This window comes from Lithobates pipiens, unplaced genomic scaffold (genome assembly GCF_037356315.1).
Source record: "Lithobates pipiens isolate NorthernLeopardFrog02 unplaced genomic scaffold, aLitPip1_a1.2 Scaffold_1, whole genome shotgun sequence".
Classification (NCBI taxonomy): Eukaryota; Metazoa; Chordata; class Amphibia; order Anura; family Ranidae; genus Lithobates; species Lithobates pipiens.
The window spans coordinates 102,934,665-102,948,205 of NW_027507685.1; the positions used below are offsets into that span (position 1 = coordinate 102,934,665).

Here is a 13,541-nt window from a genome sequence, read left to right on the forward strand (position 1 = left end):
TGCCTAATAAAGTGTTCGGTGAGTGTATATAGTAGCATTCACCAGCATGCTGCTCTGTGCTAAACACATGTTGATAAACGCTCATCCGTTTGAGAGCCAGAAGCCAAAACTTTTGGATGGCTGCTGGCTCTCAGTCTTAGCTGTTAATATGGTTCTAACGTCATTTATTTTTTTACCTTAATGCATTATCTGCATTAAGGGAAAAAAAAGAAGAAATCACCCAACTACATGTCCTACCCGCCCCCATCCCTTGTCTGACTCCTGTCATCTCGGCTCCAGCACCATTCTCCTAACTTCCCAATTTGATAGGAGACACTGAGGGCAACAGGAGCCATAGGCTTCTGCTGTTGTCAAACTCCTGTACCGGCGACGCTACCGGCTCTGAGTGTGTGTCCATGCTGGCTGGAGAGCGGCTTGCTGAGGAGGCGCCTGGAGGTGGGAGGAACGCTTAGCACTGGTGGAGGACTGCCAAAGTGGAGGCAAGGGACCTTTCTGTGCAATATTGTTGCACAGAGCAGATAAGTATAACCTCTTTTAGTTGTTCTTGTCCTATCTACCCCCATCCCTAAACACTTATCTGACTCCTCTCTCCGCGCTAGCGCTGTCTTGGCTACAGCACCTCTCCCCTCACTTCCTAGTCTCACAAGAGTTACTGAGGGTGGCAGGAGCCATAGACTTATGCTGTTGTCAGTCAAACTCCTTGAGGAGGGAGCGGGGACATGGCTTACCAGCACTGTGTGTGTCTATCGATGTGATCGACTCTGGAAAGCAGCTTGCTGAGGAGGTGCCTGGAGGAGGAAGGAATGGAAGACGAATGTTCCTTTACAAATCTATCAGTAATAGTCCATTTCTTGTTTTTATTTGTATGTTACTTTATTTTTTGTATGATTCAATACTGACAACATCTAATGTCTCGTTCTCATGCCTTCTTCTCTTGCAGGTGTTCATATTCTTAGCTGCCGAAACAATCCATTGGTGATCCCTGTGATGCATGACCTCAGTCGTCCTTTTTATCACAGTAAAGCTGTCCTCATTAGCTTTACTTCACAATCGGTGGCCATCTCTGGAGTGGCTTTCAGATCATTTCATGACTTTGACCCAGTCGGAATCAGCAGTTGTCAAAGAGGGGAGGTCTATAGTGTGACCGAGCAGAGGTGAGTAAGAAACTTCACGTTTGCGCTGTAGGGTCAAAAAAAGGAGGCATTTTTTGGTCAAGTGATAACGAAAATTGATCAATTTTGTTTAATTTCTAAGTACTCTAGCACAGCTCAGGATTACATCGAACAAAGAGCAACCTTGAATGAAAATCTGTCAAATAGGGATGTGAAGAAAGCCTTGTAGATGAGGCATCTGACAAGTATATAAGACAATATTCATTTGCGCTCAAGTGTGGCACCAATATTAGGGGAAGACACTCTCTATCTCAGGTATCTCAAGTCCACCAACATGGCCTTGGTCCTCATGTATCCACTAAACCTTGTCCCCTTCCTCTGGCGGGTAATCCATAAGCACAATATGCAGAAAAAGAAAAGAAAGTGCACCAGCCTAGTGCTTTAACCAAGACAGCATTTTTTAAAAGACTGAGAATAGGTAATTATACTCCAATTGTTGTATACAACCATCAAGGAAAAAATGGTAGACTGGAAAGATGCCACAAGGGTCTGCAGATGTTGACACGTTTCGTGGGTGCCCCCTCTTCTTCAGAGCTCATCACGACTATGAAGGTTGTTGACGTGTTTAGAGGTGCCCCCTCTTTTTGAGCTCATCACAACCATCAAGGATGTTGATGTGTTTCGAGGGTGCCCCCTCTTCTTTAGGGCTCATCACATCCATCAAGGCTGTTGATGTGTTTTTAGGGTTGGTACCATTGGTCCATACACTGGTCTTTCAGGTTGCTCTGGGCCCTGTTGGAGGCGTGCAGTTTGGAATTGGGGGTACGTTTGGCGTTTTTCTTCCCTCCTTGCTTTTTGGTGCAACTCAACGGTCCATCTCTTTTTGTTCTTGAGCTATGATCCCCATTGGTTAAATCATTGATACATAGGATTGATCTTGCATAACTCTGGAACCATACAACCTACTGTCCCTGAAGAAGACGTTGACCTTTTTATGTTGAAACGCAACAGTTTCTTCTGTCTTACCTTGACAGTTGACCTTTAGGTTTTTCCAGTGCTTTGATCCTATGTTGTTCATCTTACCCTATGGTTTTTGTTTTTATTGATCAATTTTTTTTACATACTCATTATTGTCTGTATATTTTTTCCAATAAATGTTGTACTTTAATGATATACATCAGTGTTTTTGGTCTGTTACAGTCCCACTTTTGAAGAATTTTTTTCTGCACTATGTGTTTCGAGGGTGTCCCCTCTTCTTCAGAGCTCTCATCACAATTGTCTTGGATGTTGATGCGTTTTGAGGGTTCTCCCTCTTCTTCAGAGTTCATCACAACCATTGTGATAAAAATTACCAGAACCACTGTGCATACCTCCAGGTGGACTGGGAAAACACCACAAGGGCCTGCAAATGTTAATGTGTTTCGAGGATGACCCTCCTTTTTCAGGACTGAATTTCCACTCTGAAGAAGTGGAGGTACCCTTGAAACATGTTAGCCTCTGCAGGCCCTTGTGGCATCTTCCCAGTCCATTTGGAGGTGGTTATGGTAATTTTTTCCCTGGTTAACAAACTAGGCTGGTGCACCCTCTTTTGTTTTTCTGTATTTGGCAAATATATGTATAGAAATGCCTCATCATAACAAGATAGTCGATCAGAAGATGTGAACAACTCTTTGATCTTTAGGGCCTACTTTAACAATCACGTTAGAGCCATCAACAAAATTGTAAACAATCATTGGCTTATCCTGTTACAGGATTCTAAGCTAAAAGGAGTTCTCCTTAGGAATCTTAAAGTAGTGTTTAGGAAAGCCAGAAACATAAAAAAAACATTGTGGCCCCCAGTAAATGAAAAGGAGCAAAGACACAGATTAAAGATATGCCTACTTCTCCTGGATATCAAAGGCACATACCCGTGTAGAAAACGATAATACTGTGTGGTGCGCAAATATGTCATACGAGGGCAAAAAAACTTTGTGATTCTGATGACAAAGAATATGTGGTGAAACAGCTCATCACTTGCTGTATGCAGTTTGTTACTTAAGGGTTACATTGTCCCTGTGGCCTTATCTATTTCAGGAGGACCATTAGGGCCATTCACACTAAAATTGGAGAACACCAGCGACTGGTAGAGGAGGGGAACTTAGAACACAGGGACCAGGGGTGGGCAGGAGGAGAAGCCGCCCAGGGCATAGAGGTGGGAAGGGGGTATACCCTCTTCACACATGCGCTCCAGATCAGTGGCTAGCAACCACCAGGCTGCTCTGAAAACTACTGCTCTCACACTGTACTACAACGTGCCTACTCTCCAACCACAATGAAAAACACACCACATTTGCAGCTACCTTCTGGTTCAGTGGTTCTCAACCTGGGGGTCAAATGATGATTTGCCAGGGGTCACCGAATCCTGGACTGTTCCTGAAACCCTCGCTGCTCTCCCAAGCCTTTTTGCAGGCACCCAGCAGGGCTATCCCTGGAGCCTGTGGCCGCCCACTCAGTCTGTTCGCAGCTGCCATTCAGTTCACGGCATAAGTGGGGGGCAGAGACTATAGGTCGGCTGACTGGTTAGGAATGTGAAGTGGGAGGGGTTGGAGGAGACCCTATCTCCTGATTTTGGCATAGGTGTCACTGCTGCAAGACACCATAGAGCCGGAGACACAGTGAAGCCGGAGACACAGTGAAGCCAGAGACACAGTGAAGCCAGAGACACAGTGAAGCCAGAGACACAGTGAAGCCAGAGACACAGTGAAGCCAGAGACACAGTGAAGCCAGAGACACATAGTGAGTAGCACGACCTGTGATTAGAGTTGCCATTAAAAGTCCCCACTACAGTTCCCCAGTCAGCAGATGACCTTGATCAAGAGCACCTAAGTTGGCTGATCAGAACTTCCCCCAGCACTGCCACTAATTCACCCCCCCACCAAGGAGTAAGAGAAGGAATAAAAATATAGAATACATGGAAGGGAGAGGAAAAGAGGTAGAGGAACAAAGAAAAAATGAGCAAACGAATAAGACAAAGAACAAGAAAGATGGCTATAGAGAGGGATGGGGAAAAAACACGAAATTAGGATAGAGAGAGATAAAAGGGAAATTAAGGAGAACAAACATCATAAAATGTACCATAAGGGGTTTTAATATTGTACGAGTGGAAGGGACTAAATGCGCTAAATGTCCGTGGGTTAGGGGCGCAAATTACTTGTCTTGCCTTGGGTGCCGACAACCCACGCTACGAAAATAATTTTACTGTTAGGGGTCCCCACAACTTTTATCAAGGGTTCACGGCACTAGAAAGGTTGTGAACCACTGTTCTAGTTGCTGTAAAGCAAGCCAATGTCCATGCAGCTGCAGAAGTGACTTATGTGTTTTATAAATTCAGTCCATATAACATATGTACCAGTGTATAGCCTTGCAATAAACACCACCAAAGAGAAGTGGACCTCCACCGCATAGAATGTGTGCTTACCAGAAGGCAAGCTCTCATGAGCCTGTGGCTATAAACCCAGCCAGGGCCTCTGTCCAGAAGGTATTGAAATGGCAGTTCACAGGTACTGGGTAGGAAGGCACTTTAACTGCACAACAGGCGGCCAGGGAGACTCGATCATCAGCCAATCAAGGATATAGGTCAAGCGTTACCTAAAAATCCCAAAAAAACTCACCATAGTGTAAATCGCACCTTACAGAGTTTACTATGGGCTAAAAAGTTGCATTTACAGAAATGCAGGATAAAAACACCAAAGAAACAGCCGGCAGGCTTGCAAACACCAGTCTCCAAGACAACGTCAGATTGTGACGAAACAGGCGTCGGGAGTATTGGCTTGCTGACGTCATTGTGTGGTAATGTAGTGGACGGGTGTTCGCAAGCCAGCTGGCTGTTTCTTCTGTTTCTAAAGTGCAGCTTTATCCAACTTTATATCTATATGTATCTCACGTTTTTAGCTGCTGCTTTTTTTTTGTTTTCTTTTAATTTAGCGCAGTAATTCCTATTTTTATTATTAGTGCATATTCCTTGCCAGCTGGTGCAAGAGGGTATATTTGGCATAGGGTGGTACACCCCATGAATTAAGGATGGGAGATGGGGGCGCAGTTCCACATCCTTGCCCTGGGAGCTGAACCAGCCTGCCCCGGTAATGCTGCTCAGTATCATAATAGCAGTACACAGGGTCTCAGACTGTTGGGGAAGATTTTTTCATTTTTATACGTTCAAAAAAAATAAAACCCAAATAAGATCAGGTTCACACTGGTCGTAGGACTGTGGATCTGACTTTGCCCTGTGACTTCTGATCCCGACAATACCAGCAGGCCCTTGAGTCTGGTATGGGTCTTGAGGGGAAACTCCACACCAAAATTAAAAAAAACCTGGGATCCCCCTTTCCCCCCAAGACCGAAGGGTATGGTATGGATTTTAAGGGGGGGGGGTGTCTCTGGATGACGTCACGGGGTGACCATGCCACTCGCTCATCCCCCCTATCCTGACCTGCCAGGCTTGCATGTTTGGATACGTTTCTGGTATGGATTTTGTGGGGGTTCCCCTTAAAAATCCAGGGTCTGGAATGGTCCTGGGGGGGATCCCACGCAGTTTTCTTTTTTCATTTTGGGGGGTTTCCCCTCAAGATCCATACCAGACCCAAAGCGCCTGGTATGGAATTGGGGGGGGGGGGAGATCCTACACCATTTTTTTTTAATTTTGGCATGGGGTTCCCCTTCAAGATCCTCAGAGCACAAGTCGCATGTCGAAGTCTGATCAGTTAAGATGATGATCTGACTTTGATCCGACTTCAATGATATTGAATGGGCTGAAGTAGGACCAAACTCGGACCAAAGTAGTGCAGGAATCTTTTTCAAAGTCAGACAGACTTGTGTTGGACCAGTTAAGATGGCTCTCATAGGGAACCATTTGACTTATACACGTCATGCGACATGTGCTCCCAAAGTCGGAGCATATGTCATACCCGTGTGAACACAGACTAATCCCCATTCAGGTTTACATTTTGTATTTTTACTATGAGTAATTTCATTGAGTTGTTTTCAGACATGGACAATGCATTGATCCCATAAAGAGATACTTAAGTCAGGGTTAAAGCAGGCCAGTATGAGTTTTTTGCCTATGTTTTTGCCCAGCACCCTAAGAGTTAATACGTACAGACACGCCCCCTGAAATATTGGCACAGTGGTCAGCTGCGTCTGTCCAGGAAGTGCCTTTTTTAGCAGCTACGCCAATTTTATGTGGGTTGGTCCTCAGTGAGCCCCTGCAAGTTCCTTTCCCCAGTCTATCGGAATAGCGCTGCATGAGAGAGGAGAAGCTTCGAGGGACAAACCATAGCTCTAGCCAAACTACAAGTGGATCATGTTTAAGGCCACGTTATTCATTTGGAGCATGTGAGTGAATTTAGTATTTTCATTTTTGCATCTAAAAAAAGTATAACCCTCTTTTTTTTGTGGGGGGTTAGACATGGCCCTCCCCTAAAAAGGATATGGCGTTAACATTGTAGGTATATAAGAGAACCAGAACCTTTGCTAAGTGGAAGGGTGTCACCAACCCAGGACAAGGACAGGGCCTCTGTGAACTGAGGGAACTCCCTTCGTGGGAAGTTTACAAGTAATCTCAACAAAGTAATTGAGAGCAGAAAAACTACTACAACCAGCATACACCATTAATCATAAATATAGAGGTATACACCAGTATGCAAATAATACAAACTTTATATAAGAAAACATTAACCCCTTTCCACCACAGGTACACATATGTACAGTAGGAAGTGGGTCTTCCTCTGTGAGGCCACATACACTATATTGTCAAAAGTATTGGGACTCCTGCCTTTACACACACACATGAACTGTAATGGCATCCCGATCTTAGTCCATAGGGTTCAGTATTGAGTCCCCCCCCCCCCCCCCACAGCAATAACAGCTTCAACTCTTCTGGGAAGGCTGTCCACAAAGTTTAGGAGTGTGTCTATGGGAATGTGTGACCATTCTTCCAGACGTGCATTTGTGGGGTCAGGCACTGATGTAGGAACGAGATGGCCTGGCTTGCAGTCTCCACTAATTCATCCCAAAGGTGTTCTATCGGGTTGGGGTCAGGGCTCTGTGCAGACCAGTCAGATTCCTCCACACCCCAAGCTCGCTCCTCCATGTCTTTATGGACCTTGCTTTGTGCACTGGTGCAAATCATTTGGTGGAGGGGGGATTATGGTGTGGGTTTTTTTTCAGGGGTTGGACTTGGCCCCTTAGTTCCAGTGAAGGGAACTCTTAAGGCGTTAGCATACCAAGACATTTTGGACAATTTCATGCTCCCAACTTTGTGGAAACAGTTTGGGGATGGCACCTTTCAACATGACTGCATACCAGTGCACAAAGCAAGGTCCATAAAGACATGGATGAGCGAGTTTTGGTTGGAGAAACTTGACTAGCCTGCACAGAGTCCTGACCTCAACCTGATAGAACAACGTTGGGGTGAATTAGAGTGGAGACTGTGAGACAAGTCTTCTCGTCCAACATCAGTGCCTGACCTCACAAATGCATGTCAGTAACTTGGTAGGAGGCCGAGATGCTGGGAGGGCTCCCCTTGTGGCTGAGCGCAGCACACCACTGAAGGTGGAACAGGAGGTGTGGTGCCCACAGAAGCACGGGTGTCGGGATGCTGGAGACAGGCGTGCTTGGAAGGTCCAGGAGACAGAGTCCAGTGGAATAACTGAATAGCGAAGCCGGGAGCCAGATCAGGGGTCATTCACAGAGAGACAGTCCAGGATCAGAATGGCCTAAGGTCAGCTGCGTCTTAGTACAGGGAGCAGGATAAGCAGAGTCCAATAGCCAGGCCAGTGTCAGATGCTGGGAGCAGGCTGGAAGAAGTCAGGTGCAAGCCAAAGGGGCAAGCCAGAGGATCGGGAAGAACAGGTCAAAACAAGCCAGGTCGGTACACAGGAGATCAGATCAGCAGATAATACAGGGCACAGGGTGAACTGAAGACAAACCAGCAATTGCAGACACTAGCAGACTTCTTTATATAGGCCCATGTGACCTGCTGGTAGAGATACTAGGTCCTAAAGTCCTTCTCCTACAAAAGATGCTGGGTCATAAAGTCCTTCTCCTGCCAGAGATGCTGGGTCCTAAAGTCCTTCTCCTGCTGTTGATTGCCTGACAGTGCCCCCCCTGACGGGCAGCCTCCGGATGCCTATTTGGGCCATTTTCTCAGGGTATTTGGCCCAAAACTCTCTGAGGAATCTAGGGGCATGTATATTGGCCTCAGGTTCCCAGGAGCTCTCCTCGGGTGGATACCCTTTCCATTTAATTAAGAATTGAATTGTCCTACCTCTCCGTCGACAGTCAAGGATGGATTCCACTTCAAATTCAGTCTCGCCTCCTACCAGGACCGGAGGTGGGGGTACTTTCCCTGGAAAAGAACTAGAAATGGCATGTTTAAGGGTGGATCTTATAAGATTCAGGTAAGGCAAGTTCGAAGGCTACTGGATTTATTTCGCGTTTAATTTCAAAAGGACCAACGAACTTTGGCCCCAACTTTCGGGATGGACATGGCAGTTTGAGGTTTGCAGATGAGAGCCACACTTTGTCCCCCACTTTAAAGGCAGGGTTTCCTCTTCTTTTCTTGTCATATTGTTTCTTATACCCTTCTTGGGCTTTCCGCATTGTGTCCTGGAGAATTTGATAATTGGTTTGAATGAAATTTATTCTGTCCTGAACTGCCGGAACTGAAGATTCAGGAATGATATTGGGTAGAAATGAGGGGTGGTAGCCATAATTCGCCCAAAAGGCTTGGTAGCAGCGTGCACAGAGTATGCAGAGTATGCAGAGTATGCGAATTCCGCACACGGCAATAATGAAATCCAATCGTCCTGAGAAAAGGAACAAAAACATCTTAGATAGTGTTCTAGCGTTTGGTTAGTCCTTTCTGTGTGACCATTACTCTGGGGATGGTAGGCTGTGGAAAAACATGTTTCAAATGACAGCAATTTGCAAAGGTTCCTCCAGAACATAGAGGTGAATTGAACACCCCTATCTGATACAATGTTGTCTGGTACACCATGCAATCTGACTATTTCTTTGATTAAAGTTTTTGCTGTATCCATGGCAGAAGGTGTGCCCATCATTGGCAAGAAGTGTGCCATCTTGGATAGCCAGTCTACTACTACCAAGATGGTTGTGAATTCTTCTTAACAGGCCCCAGGATTTAGCGTTGGACCCCTTATTCCGCAGGCATGTTGTGCAAGAATTTACATACTCCTTACAATCGGATCTCAGAGTGGGCCACCATAAAGACCGTTGGACCAGTTCGGTAATTTTTCGGACCCCAAAGTGGCCAGCCAATTGGTGGTCATGAAAAGTTCTTAAAACCTGAAGCCTGGCTTGCTGTGGGACAAAAATCGTGTTTTGATGCCAAAGGAGCCCCTCCTGGCTTCTTAGAGAGGAGATTTCTGCCTCCGTGCACTGGGTGGATGCCTGTTCAATTGAAATCCTTAAATCAGGCTGGATCAAGAGGAAATTTTGAGGGGACAGAATTGAACTGAGGGTGACCTCTTCTGGGGTATCTGGGGTATCTGGGAGTATTCGGGACAAGGCTTCTGCTTTTCCATTCTTAGAACCTGGGCGGTAGGTGATATGGAAGTTAAACCTAGAAAAGAATGATAGTCTAGGTTCTTATGGTCTGTAAAGATTAATATAGGGTGGACGGCACCCTCTAGGAGATATCTCCATTCCTCCAGTGCAGTCTTAATTGCCAAGAGCTCTCGATCCCCCACGTCGTAGTTCTTCTCCGGCTGACTCATCTTCCGTGAAGAGAAGGCCACGGGATGAAGTAGGGCTTTGGGCCCCTGACGTTGGGAAAGAACTGCCCCCGTGGCTACTTCAGAGGCATCAACTTCCAGGACATAGGGTAAGGTAGGATCAGGATGCTGTAAGATAGGTGCAGAGGTAAAGAGGAGCTTCAGTTGATCGAAGGCAGTTTGTGCTGCTACGGACCACTGGAATCTGGTATGTTGGTGGGTTATCTGGGTGATAGGCACTACAATGCTAGAGAAGTTTTTTTATAAATCTCCTGTAGAAATTTGCGAAGCCGATGAACCTCTGAACACCCTTCTTATCAGATGGAACCGGCCACTCAAGGATAGCCTTCACCTTTTCAGGGTCCAGAGCTACCCCATTAGTGGTAATGATGAGTCAGAGGAATTGGATTGTCGTCTTCTCAAAGTCGCATTTCTCTGCTTCCATGTGTTCTGAGGATGCCCAGTACCTTTTTACATGCATTCTGTGAAGCTCCAGAGTAGCTGAATATCATTAGAATATCGTCGAGGTAGACGATAACGAAGTGGTCTAAGTACTGCCGAAAAATATCATTTATGAAATGTTGGAATGTGCCCGGGGAGTTGCATAGTCCAAACGGCATTACTAAGTATTCAAAGTGCCCGAATCTTGTTCTGAATGCTGTTTTCCACTCATCCCCCTCTTGGATACGGACAAGATTGTAAGCTCCACCTAGGTCTAGTTTGGTAAAAATGTGGGCTGTACAAAACCTCTGGAAGAGTTCGGGGATGAGGGGGAGCGGATAGCGATTTTTGAGAGTAATTTTGTTTAAGTCCCTGTAGTTCACACATGGCCTCAAGGTTTTATCTTTCTTCTCAACAAAGAAAATGCCGGCACCGGCGGGAGAGGAGGAAGGGCGGATAAATCCCTTTTCAAGGTTTTTATCAATATAATGCCTCAAAGTTTCAAGTTCCGTCTCGGAAAGGGGAAAAAATACGGCCAAAAGGAATCTCAGCCCTCGGCAGCAAGTCAATGGGGCAATCGTAGGGACGATGCGGGGGTAGAGTATCTGCTTTCTTCTTATCAAAAACATCTTGGAATTCATGGTAGGCCGCTGGTATATTGGAATCCATACTGGGTGTGGGTAGGACAGACAGACAACTAGAAAAGTCCTTGGATTCAGGAGCAAGACAATGCTGCCGGCAGTAGCAAGAAGTGAAGAGAACTTCCCTCTTGGACCAGTCAACCTGAGGATTGTGCGCCTGTAACCATGAAATTTCCCGGATCACAGGGAATATAGGGGACTAGAATTGATGGAGGTAAAGATAGGTGCCGTTTCTTGGGTGACCTGCCCGGAACTGGGCATTGAGCCATCGCCCAGATGGACGGTCAGTCTTTGCCTTTTGCAGTGAAGAGGGATAGGAAGACTGATATGGGTTGGAGAAGACCTGGATACCTGAAAATGGACCAGAGTGCGGGGAACTGATTTCCTGGGTCTTACAGGGCAAAAGGTCATATAATGTCCTGTTCCCCCACAGTAGAAGCAAAGGTTCCCCTGTCGGCGATGAAGTCTCTCCACTGAAGTTAATGTGTGATGGGCCTGGCCAAGCTGCATGGGGTTGGAAGTAGGCGGGACTTTGGGCTGCCGAAAGGTTTGGATACGTTCAGACAGGCGTTCCCGTAAGCATCTATCAAGTTGAATGGTCAGTAGGATGAGACCTTCTAGTGTTGAGGGGGTCTCAATTCTGGACAGTTGATCCTTGAGTGATTTGGACAGCCCCAGCCGATACTGATAACTTAACGCTGCCTTGTTCCAACCTGAGTCTGAGGACCAGGTATGTAATTCCAGCGTTTAATCGTCCGCAGGTCTCTGACCCTGCCGTAGCGTACGCAGAGCAGCTTCAGCAGTGGCCACCCGCAGGGAGTCATCATATAATTGGGCCATGGTTTCGAAGAACTGGTCCACAGAGTTGATGAGAGGACTCTCCTGCTCCAATAAGCCAAGAGCCCACACTTGGGGTTCATCAGTCAACAAAGAAATAATGAATCCCACCTTCACTGTTTCAGTGGAAAAAGTCAGTGGTTGCAGGGCCAAGTATAAGTAACAGGCGTTCTTAAGGGATCTGAAATGTGTTCTGGTGTTGGTAGTTGTTTTTCCGGAGGGGGCATCACCACAGTTGGAGTAACTACCAGAGGGTTGGCTGAAGACAACCCTTGATCTGTGGCGGTAGGTGTTGCATACAGGTGCTGCAGGCGGTCCTCTAACTGAAAGTACCCTTCCTGAAGTTTTTGGATGACCTGAGTGAGGGCCGTGATCTGTAGACATGCGGCTTCCAGCGGGGAGACACCTCCGTCGGCCTCTGACATTTTTACTGTCAGTAACTTGGTAGGAGGCTGAGATGCTGGGAGGGCTCCCCTTGCGGCTGAGCGTAGCACACCACTGAAGGTGGAAAAACAGGTGTGGTGCCCACAGAAGCACGGGTGCCAGGATGCTGAAGACAGGCGTGCTTGGAAGGTCCAGGAGACAGAGTCCAGTGGAATAAATGAATAGCGAAGCCGGGAGCCAGATCAGGGGTCATAAACAGAGACAGTCCAGGATCAGAATGACCTAAGGTCAGCTGCATCTTAGTACAGGGAGCAGGATAAGCAGAGTCCAATAGCCAGGCCAAGGTCAGATGCTGGGAGTAGGCTGGAAGAAGTCAGGTGCAAGCCAAAGGGTCAAGCCAGAGGATCGGGAAGAACAGGTCAAAACAAGCCAGGTCGGTACACAGGAGATCAGATCAGCAGATAATACAGAGCACAGGAACACGGTGAGCTGAAGACAAACCAGCAATTGCAGACACTAGCAGACTTCCTTATATAGGCCCATGTGACCTGCTGTTAGAGATACTAGGTCCTAAAATCCTTCTCCTGCCAGAGATGTTGGGTCCTAAAGTCCTTCTCCTGCCAGAGATGCTGGCTCCTAAAGTCCTTCTCCTGCCATAAGTACTGGTAGAGAAGCTGGGTCCTAGAGCCCTTCTCCTGCTGTTGATTCCCTGACAATGTGCTTCTGGAAGAATGGTCAAACATTCCCATAGACACACTCCTAAACCTTGTGGACAGCCTTCCCAGAAGAGTTTAAGCTGTTATAGCTGCAAAGGGCACCCCAAAACTTTTGATAATATAGTGATATTTGGGATCACTAGCCAGACGTGTTTGGTCTTCAACATGAAACAAAACAGTTCCTCAACATACAGTGCAAAACTTCAGCATAAGCTTGTCCCACGACAGGGTTTAAAGTCCCTGCCTACTCCAGGGGTCCAGAGAACCACAGCCCGGCAGCATCTCAGTAGTCAAACAGCACTCAGCTCTTTCTCACAAGCGTGTCCTGCTCCACACCACACCTCACGGACATGCTTCCTCTCCTTTTCAACCCTCTCTTGTAGGTAGGGTAACCCTTTCAAGTCCAAAGTACCTGTAGCCAGGGTTGAAGGCTCTCGGAGCCTCTGAATTATGGGACCCATTTCAGGGCTTTACTAATCCTGGGAAATCTTTATCAGATCACCCTGGAACCCTTCACCCTGCATGAGTGAGAATCCATGAGTCCTCCAGACTGATTCCTGTTTTCTTCCTTAAAGGGATCGCAGCCCAAACAATGGTTCTATGAATCTCCCATCCAGGACCCATCCCTTGATCCAGGGT

At 46.7% G+C, this 13,541-nt stretch overlaps 1 protein-coding gene across 2 annotated transcripts in view; it reads left to right on the top strand.

Moving 5' to 3' along the window:
- Positions 1-13,541, top strand: part of PAPPA (pappalysin 1) — a 418,033-nt gene that overhangs the window by 341,473 nt on the left and 63,019 nt on the right. For both annotated transcript variants that reach the window (XR_013270192.1, XM_077467932.1), the window contains exon 13: positions 941-1,154. Coding sequence is in view for 1 of the 2 variants with exons in the window: in XM_077467932.1 (XP_077324058.1) it covers positions 941-1,154 (214 nt within the window). In the remaining variant the exon portion in view is untranslated. The remainder of the gene's footprint in view (positions 1-940; positions 1,155-13,541) is intronic.